The sequence below is a fragment of the Equus quagga genome, chromosome 5, assembly GCF_021613505.1.
Source record: "Equus quagga isolate Etosha38 chromosome 5, UCLA_HA_Equagga_1.0, whole genome shotgun sequence".
NCBI lineage: Eukaryota > Metazoa > Chordata > Mammalia > Perissodactyla > Equidae > Equus > Equus quagga.
Window position 1 is genome coordinate 36,630,259 of NC_060271.1, and position 13,240 is coordinate 36,643,498.

Here is a 13,240-nt window from a genome sequence, read left to right on the forward strand (position 1 = left end):
GGCCCACAAGGCCTGCAGTGCTCCAGGGAACCCAAGTCCCCGCCCCAGTGCGACAGATACTGGAGGGGGCGCTGGCAGAGAGTAATTCATTCAGTAAACCAGCACTGGGGAACAAATGATGCATGGGACATGTTCAGTCGCTGTCTAATAGGATTCAGAGTCTAAGGGACAGTCATGGGGGCATGACTGGGGACAAGGAGATGTGATGGCAAGGGCCTGAATTGAGAGGCATCCCCATCTCCTGCTCCTCCTGAGCCCCCTGCCTGAGGATCAGACTCCTGGGACTAGGGAGGGCTGAGGACTGCCCCAGAGGCCGGGGACCTGCACCGCCACCCAGCCAGTCTCTCCCAGGAGAATCGAGAGTACGTTCATTCATTCCCCAAATGTTTACGAAACAGCTGCTTTGAGCCTGGCACTGTGCCTAAGGGGCGAAAACCAAGGATAAGCAAAAACAGACCTTATCCCTGTCTTCATGTGGCTGATGGGCTCGTCGGGGACAGGGGCAGGATCCAAATGGTCACAGGCACAGGACAACATGACAGCCGTGAGCAGCAGAGCAGAAGGTGCTTAAGATTATAACAGGGAGGAAGGAAAGGCTCCTCGGAGGAGGGAAGGGTTTGATCTATAACCTGAAGGAGGTGGACCCCACCAGTGTTCCAGGAGGAAGAAACAGCTTGAGCAAAGGCCCTGTGGCCTTTGTTGCAGAGGAAGGGGTTAATAAGACACTGCCAAAAGGCCACGTGGCTGGAAGCAGAGCCAGCCCACGGTGAAGGATGAAGGGAAGGGCTCTTGGAGGCCACAGGGAGATTAGCCTTGATTTTAGGTGCTCGAAGAAACCAGTGGAAGGTTTGAAGTGGAAGGGGCCCCAGGCTGAAGTGGGGGGGAGGGCAGGGCCCGCTTGGGAAGGCGCAGATTGGAGATTATTACGGAGTCCAGACAAGAGATGGTGGCGGCTTACACCACGGCGGGGAGGGGGGCGGGGTGCAGTGGAGAGACCCAGAGATGTTTGCGAGGCAGAATTAGTGGCTGGGTGCTGGGCTCAGGGCAGGGGAGGATGGTGGGGCCCTCCCCGAGGCGGGTCGGGAGGTCGTCAATTTGGATTTGGATCCTTGTTGAATCTGATGTGCCTTGGGGACACCGGTGGGGCCAGGCCCAGTAGCCTGCAGCCCGTGGGCGAAAGAAATGCTGGTTATGGAAGCAGCCTCCACCGCCCAGAGCAGGCTAAGGAGACCCAGAAGGCACAGCCGGAGAGGCTGGAGGAAACCCGGGGCGGGGACGGGGTCCTGGAAGCTGGGAGAAGCCAGAGGGGAGAGCAAGGCTGACTTCTGGCTGAGCGGCCGGGGTGAATCGCGTCCTGAGCCTCGTTTCCTCCTCTCTAATACGGGGTAGCACGCCCCCCTCGCCCCCGCACCTCGCCGACCGCGCGCCGGGCGTGCCGAGGAGATGAGGAGGGAGCGCCCCGAACCGCGGGCCGGCGGGCGCCTCCTCCCCGCAGGGCCGCCCCCGACGGGCGTGAAGCCCCGAGGGCGCGGCGCGGCGGCGCTCGCGTTAGGACCCAGCGGCGCCGGGGCTGGAGGGCGGGCGCCGGCCCGTCGGGGGCCCGGAGGGGGGCTGGGAGCGGGCAGAGGGGCGGCTGCGGCGGGCGGACTCGGAGCGGGCGCGGAGTGACCCGGGCAGGTAGGCGCGGGCCCGGCGGCTGGACCCGGCGGGGGCGCTCGGGGGGCGCGGGGCGCGGGCAGGGGCGTCGGGGGGCCCCCAGGTGCTGGGGGTCCCGGATCTTGGGGGCGGCTACCCGGACCCTGACCCCGGGGCCGTCCGAGCAGATGCTGAGAGGGCACTGGAAAGTCTGGGGTCGCTTTGAGGGGAGGGCGCGAGTTGGGAAGGGAGGGGACCCCGAGTTTGGGGGGAGCCAGGGGTGGGGGCTTCGGGGATGGGGGCGGCTTTTGTTCTCCCTGGGAGGTTGGAATGTGGCGGGTGAGGCGGGGGCGTCCAGCGGGAGCGTCCGGGACAGAGACTTGGAGGGACAAAGAGAGATCAGAGACTGGGAGAGCGCGAGGGAGCGCGCCGAGCGAGTTTCCGTGGCTGATTGTTCCCAGCTGTGCGGCTGCAACATCTGGTTTCCTCCAGCCGGACCCCAGGCCGGCCTCTTGAGCAGGCAGAGTCTCAGAGAGCCGCGCGCGTGGGGGCAGGGGGCTCCGAGCAGGCCCCAGGAAGGCAGCGGGGCGGGGGTCTGCGGCTGTGGAAAGGGCCAGGGCCGGGGCAGCCTCCTAGGCAGGTCCTGGCCTCCCCCACGCCCAGAAAGTCCAGTCCAGAAGTGCTCCGAGATGTGGTCCCCTGGGAGGGGTCCCTTACTCCCACCAGGACTCTCCTCTGTGCCCCCCACCTCTTGCGCTGGGGGCCCCTACCCCCGATAAGCTTGGGCTTGGATGCCAGATCTTCTGGGAGAGGAAATGACTCCATGCAGGGGGCTGAGACGCCTAGGAGGGATGCCTAGGAGGGACTTGGGGGGGCAGACGGAAGTGCCCCCGTCCGCCCCCGGCGCCCTTAAGGCTCCTTAGGCCCCAACTTAGGGCCTCCTCCTGAGTGGTGACAGATTCAACTAGCCTGGCTGCCACCAGCCTGGGGGACAAGGAGGGGATAAGGAGGCCTTGCAGGGAGTCACAAGGAAGGAGCTCCAAGTCTTTAAGTCCACCCCCGCCCCCATGAGGAGACCAAGGGTTTTCAGAATGGGTATGCGGGGGTATTCAGATGTCCCCTGCCTCTGAGTCCCACCCCCCCACCTCCCACCTGGGCTTCCTCACCCAGCTGCGGTGAGGGCTTAAGGAAGGGAGTGAGATGTTGAGTGTATGAGATGGGCAGGGGGTCACAGAAGTCTCCGGAATGGGAGGAAGGAGGGAGAGATGCCCATGTTTCTGTTCCTCTCTTCCCCTCTCCCTGGATGCCCCGGGAGAGACACGGCCAAGTTCGGTTTCCAGTTAGCTGTCTGGAAAAACTCCCTTTGCTGTGGCGGGGAAGGGGCCCTCATCCTGGACGGACGAGCCCATGGACTCTCTCCCAGGCCTCCCAGCAGAAAGCTGACAGTCTTGAGGCTGCCCTCCACTGAGCTGGGACTGGACTTGGGGACCCGTGGACTCTGCCAAGTCCACTGTGTGGCCGAATCTGGAGGCTGGACTCGACCAGGAGTTCTTGAACTTCAAGAGCCTGGTGAAAGCTATGGGCCACTGCCCTTTCCCCCCAAAATTACGCACACAACATTTGTCATGCAATGTCAGGGGATTCAGCCCCCCCGGGCTGGGTGACATCATGGTCCCCTCCAGCCCTGCCTTTCTAGGATCCAGCAAAGCCTCCTCAGACCCCACCCTGAGTGCTTCCTGCTGCCGCAGACAAATACACCTCAGTCTCGTGCGTCTGTGATGAAGACAGCCAGGTCTTGGAGGCCCGGAGGCCTGGCAGCCTGGCAGGAGAGGAATCTTCTGCGGGTGGGAGCCCTGCCCAGGCCTGGCTGCCCTAGGGGCCCCTGGGGCCGCGCATGCATGTGGTTTCCTGCTGAGCGAAATGCTCAGGGCCCAGGGGCTAATTGGGAGCAGGTGGTGGGTTTGGCAGACACTGCTGAGTCCAGGCGTGATGTCGGCTGAGCAGGGCCAGGGTCTCAGGATGGGCCTGGGGTCAGGTATTCGCATGATCAGACACCTGGGGAGGTGCTGAGCCAGAGGGTGGGCTTGGGTGTGGGCGAGGAGAGCAGGGTCAGGGCAGGCGGGGGATTAGAAATGTCTCCTTAGTGAGCAGGGCAGGGTAGGGTCTGTCTGTTTGTCAAGGTCAGCCCCGGAGCCAGGTTGGAGGCCTTGTCCCTAGGGACCTGAACACCTCGTGGGCCATCAGACAGATGGTTCTTCAAAGTAGTTTCCTGATCAGACTCCCCACCCTCCACACGCCTGGCATCTGTCCCGAGTGCCTCCTTCCCCAGGCTGAATTCGGGGGGCAGAGGGCCTCTGCAGTCCTGGGCCGGTGGGTCCCGCTGTAGCTTGCCCCGTCCTCTTCCTGCAGCTGTCCTCTGACGCCAGCCCAGCCCGCCTCACTGTGTAGCCATGAGAGCTGCCTGCCTCTTCCTGCTATTCCTGCCTGGTAAGTGGCTCCCGGGGCTGGGGGGCTCTGCTTATGTGGGCGTGGGCTTTGTGGGGGGAGGGAGCTGGCAGGGAGCCTTTGTCGTGCCCTGTGGCCAGAACGCAGCTTCCAGGGTCCCAGGGCCTCCTGCCTCCTGGACCACAGGCTGGACTGGCCACCCTCCCAAAGTCTGAGACCCTCAGCCCAGCCCTCCACAACAGCAGGCAGGCGGGATTCTGGAGAGTGGGCACACGCCCAGGCCCCGGGAGTCCATGCTTTTCCTCTTACTGACCCTCCTGGGAGCTGATGTGCAGGAGTGAGGGGCACCCAAGGCAGGGAGTCTGGGGGCCTGGGTTCTAGACCCATTTGAGCCCCAACCATCCTATACAATCTTGACCTTGGAGGGGTCTCTCTGTTGGTCAAATGAGCAGTCATCAATGGGGATCACAAAACCCTGCCAAGTCTAACGTTCATTCATTTAACAGATATTTCTTGAGCTCCAGCTATGTGCCAGGCACTGGGCCAGGCCCTGGGGACATGGCGATGAACCAGGCAGACAAATCCCTGCCCTGTAGTGCTTGCCAGTCCAGGGAAGGGAGGCCAATATTAGCAAGCAGATGTGATCAATGTCCGATTATGTTGAGTGCTGTGGGTGATGGAAACAAACAGGAGAGGGGCTGGCCCCGTGGCCGAGAGGTTAAGTTCGCGCGCTCCGCTGCAGGCGGCCCAGTGTTTCATTGGTTCGAATCCTGGGCGCGGACATGGCACTGCTCATCAAACCACGCTGAGGCAGTGTCCCACATGCCACAACTAGAAGGACCCACAACGAAGAATATACAACTATGTACTGGGGGGCTTTGGGGAGAAAAAGGAAAAAAAAAAAAATCTTAAAAAAAAAAAAAGAAGAAACAAACAGAGGAGGATGAGATGGAGAGGGGAGGTGGGCCAGCGAGGGCCTCTGAGCAGAGCTGAAATTTCAATTGAGACCTGAAGGAGGAGAGCTGACCAGGATCACAGGCCTAAAGAAGGCCAAGTGCAAAGGCCCTGGGGCAGGCAGGAGCTTACTGAGTTCCAGGAATAGCTAGGAGGCCAGCATGAGGAAGACGGGCACATAAGGTCAGAGAGGTGACACAGGGCCAGGGAGTATAAGGGCCTTTATGGTCGAAGAAGGAGTTTGGATCCTAAGAGTCTGGTTGTAGCATCTTAGGGTCTTTGGGACCTCTACCTGCCCTCCTGAGAAGTGCCTCGGGGCCCCCGCTGGCCTTCTCTGTGGGGCACTCCCTCAAGCCCTGCCTCCCCATAGCAGGCCTGCTGGCTCAGGGCCAGTACGACCTGGACCCGCTGCCTCCGTTCCCAGACCACGTCCAGTACACCCACTACAGTGACCAGATCGGTAAGGGCCTAGCCCACCCCCAGGTCTCCCCCAGGCCTGCCACACCATCAAGGCCTGCCTGGCTCCCTGATGTGCATGGCTCAGCCGGGGCCCAGGTGGGGCAGAGCGATGGGAATTGCATGGGGTGGTCCCTGGCTCAGCTGGGACCTCCTTTGCCCCTGGGGCTGGGGGCTAGCCTCATCCCCACCCATTCCACATTCATCTTTGCTTTCAGACAACCCGGACTACTATGATTATCAAGGTAAAGGGCTAGGGGCAGGGTAGGATGGGTGGGCGGCTGGGGGCGGGGGGCGGCAGCAGACCCCTTGTCGTCCGTTGCAGAGGTGACTCCTCGGCCCCCCGAGGAGCAGTTCCAGTTCCAGTCTCAGCAGCAAGTCCAACAGGAAGTCATCCCAGCCCCCACCTTAGGTAGGCCACCAGCTCCTGTCAGCCCTGGGGTCTGTATGGGGGCTGGGAGAGGTGACCCCACCCTGCCCTGAATGGTCCCCTCTCAGTGACCTCTGCCCGCCCCTCCTCCAACTCCAGAACCAGGAAATGCAGAGACGGAGCCCACGGAGCCTGGGCCTCTTGGTAAGAGCTTTTCTGACAGCTGGAGAAACTGAGGCACAGCCCGGAAGTTGGGGTGGGGTGGGGTGGGGTGCAGCGCTGGTGGGCCAGAGAAGGCCAGGCCTCTTGCTCTTGCCGGGGTAAATGGCGGGGTAGGGACCTGCAGACGTGCTCCTGCTTTAGGCCGGCCACTCCCGGGCCCCCTGGGCAGCTCGGGGAGCCTCCCCTGCCCTCCTTCCTGGCTGGAGGCTGAGTTGGCTGCAGCCTCGGGAGGGGCCCTCTACTCCCAGACGCTGGGGAGGGGCGGGGAGCGTGCTGGGGGCTTCCTGCCAGCCAGTGGGACTGGGTGGTGCTCATGGCACGCGAGGCGAGGAGGGGGCAGGAAGCCAGGCCAGCTGAGCGGGCCCGTGCTGCCCCAGCCGGGAGCCTGAGAGGCAGACTGTGTGTGAGGGAGCCTGGCTCACCTCCTGAGCTCGGTGTGTCCGTGTGTGCCCCTGTGAGCGTGTGCGGACCTGCTGAGAGGTTGGTGTGGACTTGTGCGTGCGTGTGCGTGGATTTGTATCTGAACTTGTGTGTGTTTGACTGTATGCTTTTAAGTGTGGTTGTGAATTCGTATGTGTAAATATATTGTGTAAAGTCGGGCAGCCCCGGGAGGTCCCGCAATGCTGTGTGGCGTGTGATGGGCATGTGGGGGGACTGTGTGTATGTGTGTGTGTCTGGGCTGGGCCAGAGGGTTACCTAGGAACGGAGAGCCAGTCTCCAGTGGGCAAGGTGGCCCCAAGCTGCAGCCCCCGGACTGATCCCACCTGTCACCAGACTGCCGCGAGGAGCAGTACCCGTGCACCCGCCTCTACTCCATACACAAGCCTTGCAAGCAGTGTCTCAACGAGGTCTGCTTCTACAGGTGGGCGCGGGGGGTGGGGGTGGGGGGTGGGGGGTGGGGGTGGGGGCCGGGCGGGTGGGGGGCGGGGCACAGGAGCCGGAGCCGGGGTCGGGGGTGGGAACGGCTCCAGCCAGCCGAGGTGGGAGTCTGGGGAAAGACAGTGAATCCTGAAGTTGAGCTCAACTCTGGTGATGGCCAGGCTGGGGGCCAGGGCTCTGGGCTCCAATGCCAGGCCCTGTCCAGGCTCTCCCAGTGGGGCTTGTGGGCAAGGGTGGGGCTGACACCTCCCCTGGCGCTGTCCCCTCAGCCTCCGCCGGGTGTACGTCGTCAACAAGGAGATCTGTGTGCGCACAGTCTGTGCCCATGAGGAGCTCCTCCGAGGTGGGAAGGCCTCCATCCCCATGCCCCCTTGCCCCCTTGCCCCCCGTCCCCTCCTTATCCCTCCCCCCCCCCCCCCCCGATACTTATTAGAACACGTGTTCGGTGCCAGGGCCACTCCCAAGGGATCCGAGCTCCCCTCCCGGCTGCTTTTCATCCTCAGAACGTCCCCATCACCAGGGTGGGGAGGGGGTAGCAGTTCCCATCACCGAGCCCCACCCTGACCCCAGCTCCTTCCTGGCCCTACAACAGCTGACCTGTGTCGGGACAAGTTCTCCAAATGTGGCGTGATGGCCAGCAGCGGCCTGTGCCAATCTGTGGCGGCCTCCTGTGCTAGGAGCTGTGGGGGCTGCTAGGGTGAAGCTGGCACCCCGAGCCCTGGGCCCCCCTCGGATCCAGGACCCTCGGCCCTGCCTGACCTGGTGCTTTTCTCCCCAGCCCGCCATTCCTTTTATTCTGTAAAAAGTTAGTGGACTGTGGCCCTGGGGGTTGTCTCAGGCCCTGCCCCCAGCCTCTGGCCAGCCCTGGGACACAATGGGGGCTCCCCAGTGCCCAGTCTTCGCCCCCGGGTGGGGGGCATCCCAGGCCTCTCGGTGGGACCTGGGCCTCTGACGTGCCTTCTCAGTCCTCTGAGGACAGTCCCTGCCCTGTCCCCGAGGTCGGCTATGCCCCTCATCCCAGCTGGTCTGCTTGGATTTCCTACAGCCCCCCGGGCATAGACCACTTTTGTTTTATACAAAATTAAAAACAAGTTTTTACAAAAGATTCAGAGTCACTTTCTTAGTCAAGAGCACAGAGAGGGTGGCCAGGGGCCTCCAACACCACCTGTCCTGACAGGCTGCCTGGCCCCTCGGGAGGAAGGGCCAGTTCAGGGGACCTGAGCCTCGCCTTTGCCGTCCCGGCCCTGCCTCCTTCCCCACCGGCTTCAGCTCTGACCTGCCCAGAAAGGTGGACCATGGCAGCTGCCCCGGGGTGTGTGTGGTGTGTGTGTGTGTGGGGGGGGGGGTGTCTCGCAGGGGGTTGCCTGGGAAATAGAAGGTTCAGGGAGATGGCTTTCCTGTTGTCAGGGCTGCTTGGTGAGGGTAGGAGTCCCCCGTCATGAGAGGGGTGCAAGCCAAGATGGGAGGCAGCCTGTGTGGACGCACAGGGGTGCATATAGGAATGAGGCAGGGGGTCAGGGTAGGTGCGATCTGAGAGCAAGGGCTGTTTTGGGGGTGGGGGCTGGTGCAGCTCAGAGGGCAGAAACAGGGCGAGCCATTATAACACTTCCCCCTGAGCATGGGGGGATGGGCTGTGTGTGAGGGCTCAGCGCACAGTCCTGTTTACCCCTCCAAACAGGCCTATGTGTGTGTGTGTGGGGGGGGGGTGCAGTCACTATCCCCATCTTACAGGCAGGGAAACTAAGCCCAGAGGCACTAGGTCACCCACCCAAGGGTCCACAGCTAGAGAGGGCAGAGCTGGGGCAGACCTGACTCCGGTGGAGTGAGCAGAATTTCTCCTTGGAAACACGGATCAAGCACCTGCCATGTGAACCTGTCATAAGGACCCTGTGAGGCAGGTCCCCATTTTACAGATGAGCAAACCGAGGCTCTGGGAGGCCCAGCAGCTTTGTCCAGGCTCGCTCAGCGGAGCTGGGGCAAGACCCCACGTTCGCTCCCAGGCCTGCCCTTGTCGACAGTGCCTGGAAGGCTGGTCACTGTCCCAAGGAGGGGCCAGAAAGCTTTGGCTGGAAAGAAGTGACTGTGCAGGCTGCCTCATCCGTTAAGCAGGGTGGGTGGCGCAGGACGCTGCAGCCTCCCAGCCCGACAGCTGGTGAGGCTGGTAAGTTCCCCAGGCCTTTCTAAAGGCACCCTGTGCACCCCTCGCTAGGGGACCCACCCTTCTGCCCCAGGCCCCTCCTGTCTCCCTCCCATCTCCCAGGGGGAAGAGGCGCACTGATAGTAAAGGGACACGTCTGTACAAACTGTTTTTAGAAAATGCGTCTTCCTGTTACAAAAACCACAACAGTTCTGAAGAGTTAACATTGTAAAAAGGTATAAAAATACAGGGACTCTGAACTAAGGCGGAGAGATCTCTGGGAAGCCAGGGGAGGACTGGGTCTCTGACCCCTGCCCTAGGCCTGGGGACTCCTCCTCTTTCCCACGAGCCCCAGCTCCAGGGCTGGCCAGAAACAAGGGGTCTCCCGGACCCCTGGCTTCGGCTCATCCCGGGGGAGGGCAGCTGGACCGAGGTGGGGCCCACAGATGGCGGGCGGCTCCGATGGAGTCCTGGCCCCTCGGCACTGCTGCCCCGGTTCCTCCTCACCCCGAGCCGACCTCTGGAGGTCCCCCCCGGGCCCAGGCTCTTGGTGGACTGTGCTGGAGAGGAGGTCCCCTGGGGCCTGCTTTCCAGGATGCCAGCTGGGAAGGGGCTCACTTCTCTGAGGGGCCGGAGGGTGGAGAGAAGGATGCTGAGCTCCTTCGAAGCTCTTGCTGCAACTGCCCCTTCAGTGTGGACACCTGGAGAAGAAAGAGAGGTAGGGCCAGCCCGGCCAGCCCAGGCCCCCAGCCCAACTTCAGAGAAAGGGGGTGACCACAGCTGGGACCCTAGAAGGGACCCACTGCTGCCTGTTTCAGGAGAAAAACTGGTCTTGTTAAGAGCCAGAGTATTTCCTTCCCTTTCCATTTTGCTCCATGTAGCAGTCAGGTGTCCTCTGGATGCTCAGCATCGCTTCCAGGGTCACCCCATCCCCACTCTCATCACTTGGATAGGCCTGGCCCTAGCGGACTCCAGGGTGGACCTGTGACCCAGGCCTGGCCTATCAGAGCAGCCTTGCCCTGTAGACAATGATTGAGTCAGGGATGGTCAGGACGGGGCCTCTGATCTAAGCTGGCCAATGAGGATCATCCCTGGGATTCCTGCTGTGGCTCTCAGGGAAAAGGCCCCTCCTCCCCCCGGGATCACCGGTTGTGAGGATAAACTGAGGCTGGAGCTGCTGAGGCCACCTGTGCTGCCCAGGGAGAGGGCCTGCCTGGGCACAGTGCCAGAGGAGCACAGAGGGCAGAGGCAGGGTTCCAGTGACATCACTTGAGCCCATGTGCAGCCACAGCTGGTACCAGCATAGATCCAGTGGACCACGTCCGTTATGGGTGCCGCTGACCGCTTCTACCCAAGAGATCATGACCAGCCCTCGCCCCCTCCTCCAGGCCTGAGTACCTGCTCCTCCAGCCCACGCACCCTCTGCCGGTGGGCCCGCTCCCGCGCCTCCAGCGTGCGCTCCGTCTGCACCTGGGCACTGCGCAGGCGCTCCACTTCCTGCTGCAGCTCCAGCTGTTGCTGCTCATCCGCCTCCAGCTGGGCTGGGCTCTGGTCCTGCTCCAGTGTCACTACCTGGGCCTGCAGGAGGGGCCGCTAGTCAGGGGTCTGGCCCTGTGTGTGTGGGGGGGGTGGGGGGCGGTACGTGCATGCATGTGTTGGAGGAGGTGTCAGGCACCTCCCAAGGGTAGGAGTCTGAAGGCCGCTTGGGGCAAAGCCAGTGCAGGCCGGGGATGCAGAAGAGATCTTTATTTGTCCCCCATGCCCCTGGCCCTCCTGGTCTTCGAATCCTGGGTCGGGGTACCTAGTGACTCCCACTCAGTCAGGCACAGACCCGCACAGACACATTCAAATCTAGGTCTCTAGCCACATACAGAGGCACAGAAGCGAGCATCTCATACTCACCTGTGTTTGCGAGCATACGTGCAAAAGCCTGATACTCCTACATACCCCTACAGACGTGAAGACGTCTGTACACAAAGACACACACATATAACATATTCCTGACACTTAGACTCATCACATCTGAACACAAGATTCACGCTACATGCACAACACTCCCACACACACTCACACCTCTACGTGCCCACAACATGCATGGACACACAGCCCACGTGCTAACCAGCCTGCAGCATCTCCTTTCTCGCCACTTTAGGAAGGGCCTCTCCCTCTGGGACCCGGCTCTGGGCTCATGGGTTGAGGGGGATGAGGGCCCTGGGTTGGCTGAGCCATCAGCAACTCCTGGGACCGCCTGGCACTCAAGGTGGGGCTGGGTCCAGGGCTGGGTGGGCAGGGGCTGGACCTCCAGCAGCTGGATCTGCCTCTGAGCCTCAGCCAGCTGCAGCTCGGCCCCCGTGAGGGTGCGGTCCAGGCGCCCCTTCTCCGCACTCAGCCGCACTGTGTCCTCGTGGTTGCGAAGCTTCTCCCGCTCCACCTGGGAGGGGAGAACGGGAGGGCATCAGGGTGCCCGGGGAGGGGAAAGGGCGCCGAGGGGTGTGTTAGGTTAGAGGCAGCAGGACCAGGGGTCAGGTGGGACCTGAGGCCCGCAGATCGTAGGGACATGCAGCCGGGACCGACCATGGCTGGGACCCAGGGGAAGTGAGGGGAGCACAGCCCACCTTGTCCAACGTCTTTTTGAGGGCCATTCGGTCCTTCTCTAGCCGCAGGGCTGACCGCTCCGCCTCCCGCTTCTCGGCCTCCAGCTGAGCCAGGGCTCGCTGCAGGCTGCCCAGGCGCTCCTGCAGCAGCCGCCGCTCGTCCTGCAGCTTCTGGACCGTGTGCAGGGCCATGGCCTCTCCCTCTTCCCGTTGTCGCAGCACCTGTAACAGAAACCAGCAGGCCCCTCATCCCTCTGGGCTCAGTGTGTGCATCTGAAGCCTGGGGATGGTGATGCCAGCCTGCTGTGCCCACTCACTCAGCAGGGCGATTATAAGGCCTACATCAGGGAACCGTCACCTGAGGCCAGCCAGTTCTCCTCTCTGGGCCTCAGTTTCTCAATCTGTACAATGGGGATATGGACTGAATGAACCATGCTTCGTTTCTGGTCTTGTGGGTTCCTCCTCACGGGAGGCTGGGCTTGGGTTTGGGATAAAGTTCAGACAAGTGGGAAGGTCCCCACCCCATCCCGAGGGCCTCAGAGTCCTGGGGACGGAAGGGGCCCTCCCTTGCCCTCACCTCCTGTAGCTGTTGCAGCCGACCCTCGGCCTCCGCCCGCTGCAGCTCCACGTCCGCCAGCTCGCCCCGCATCGTCTGCACCTGCTCGCCCAGGGAGCTGCTCTGCTTCCGCACCTCGGATAACGCCTGCCGAGCGGCCTCCAGCCGTTCCTGGGGGACAGGCGCTGATGGTGCCAGGCCACTGGGGGCCCTGAGGCAAAGGGCTCCCCTCTACTCTGCATCTCTGGGCCAGGTTCACAGCCCATAAGACACGTGGTCCTCTCACCCAGGGGGTGAGCCAGACAGCAGGCCTGGCCCACAGCCTGGCCACTGACCAGCACAGGTGGGGACCCCTCAGACCCCAACTCTCCCATTAACCCTGCACCTGGGTCCCTCCAAGCCTGTACTAATGGGCGTGTTCTCTTATGGGGCCCACCCCTCCCTCAGAGCTGGCTCTCACTGATTGGCTCCTTAGAGTTCCCATATGACTGCCCATTGGCTGGCTCTCTACCGGGGCCCCTCCGAGGCTGCCCTTATTGGCTAACTCTCTCCCCGGGTCCACCTCCAGCAGAGCCTGGAGGCCCCATACCTGGAGCACTTGGCGGTCATGTTCGCAGGCGGTCAGGGCCTTCTGCAGGTGCAGGTTCTTGTCTTGGGCGCTGGCGAGGCTGGCGCTGTTCTGGGCCAGCGCCTCTGTCAGGCCCTGCACCTTGTCCCGCAGGGCCCCCTCACTCTCCTCCACCTTGGCCAGGGCCCCGTTCAGCCGATCCACTGTCAGCTGCAGAGTCCCTGCCTTCACCTCACTGTCTGCCACCTGGCGGGAGGACAGACAGGATGGTCAAGTGGCTCTGCTCTCGCTGTGGCCTTCAGCAGGGGGGGCCGGGCCAAGCCAAGCCAAGCCCTCCCACATCTCTCTAGGCCTTCATTACGATACTCATTGTTCCCATGTGCTCCCAATGGCTCAGCCTACTGCAACCTAGGCCCCGTCCCAC

At 62.5% G+C, this 13,240-nt stretch overlaps 2 protein-coding genes across 10 annotated transcripts in view; one reads left to right on the forward strand and one right to left on the reverse strand.

Moving 5' to 3' along the window:
- Positions 1-767: 767 nt before the first annotated feature.
- MFAP2 (microfibril associated protein 2) lies at positions 768-8,064 on the forward strand. Of its 9 annotated transcripts, none has more exons than XM_046659953.1 (9): positions 768-846; positions 4,045-4,122; positions 5,405-5,494; positions 5,709-5,735; positions 5,816-5,902; positions 6,020-6,064; positions 6,771-6,930; positions 7,231-7,304; positions 7,554-8,064. In XM_046659953.1, the coding sequence occupies exons 2-9, from the start codon at positions 4,086-4,088 to the stop codon at positions 7,655-7,657; spliced, it is 624 nt and encodes a 207-aa protein (XP_046515909.1). In that variant the 5' UTR covers positions 768-846; positions 4,045-4,085; the 3' UTR covers positions 7,658-8,064. The 9 variants fall into 9 exon arrangements, with proteins under 9 accessions (XP_046515909.1, XP_046515912.1, XP_046515916.1 ...); XM_046659956.1 differs by having other exon boundaries at positions 770-846; positions 5,408-5,494; XM_046659955.1 differs by lacking the exon at positions 768-846 and adding an exon at positions 1,026-1,677 and having other exon boundaries at positions 5,408-5,494.
- Positions 8,065-9,265: 1,201 nt separating this feature from the next.
- CROCC (ciliary rootlet coiled-coil, rootletin) overlaps positions 9,266-13,240 on the reverse strand; it is a 45,913-nt gene continuing 41,938 nt past the window's right edge. The window contains exons 34-39 of the mRNA XM_046661773.1: positions 12,838-13,062; positions 12,270-12,419; positions 11,714-11,914; positions 11,398-11,529; positions 10,497-10,676; positions 9,266-9,799 (exon numbers count right to left, since the gene is read on the reverse strand). Of these exons, the coding sequence (XP_046517729.1) occupies positions 9,713-9,799; positions 10,497-10,676; positions 11,398-11,529; positions 11,714-11,914; positions 12,270-12,419; positions 12,838-13,062 (975 nt within the window). The 3' untranslated portion in view covers positions 9,266-9,712. The remainder of the gene's footprint in view (positions 9,800-10,496; positions 10,677-11,397; positions 11,530-11,713; positions 11,915-12,269; positions 12,420-12,837; positions 13,063-13,240) is intronic.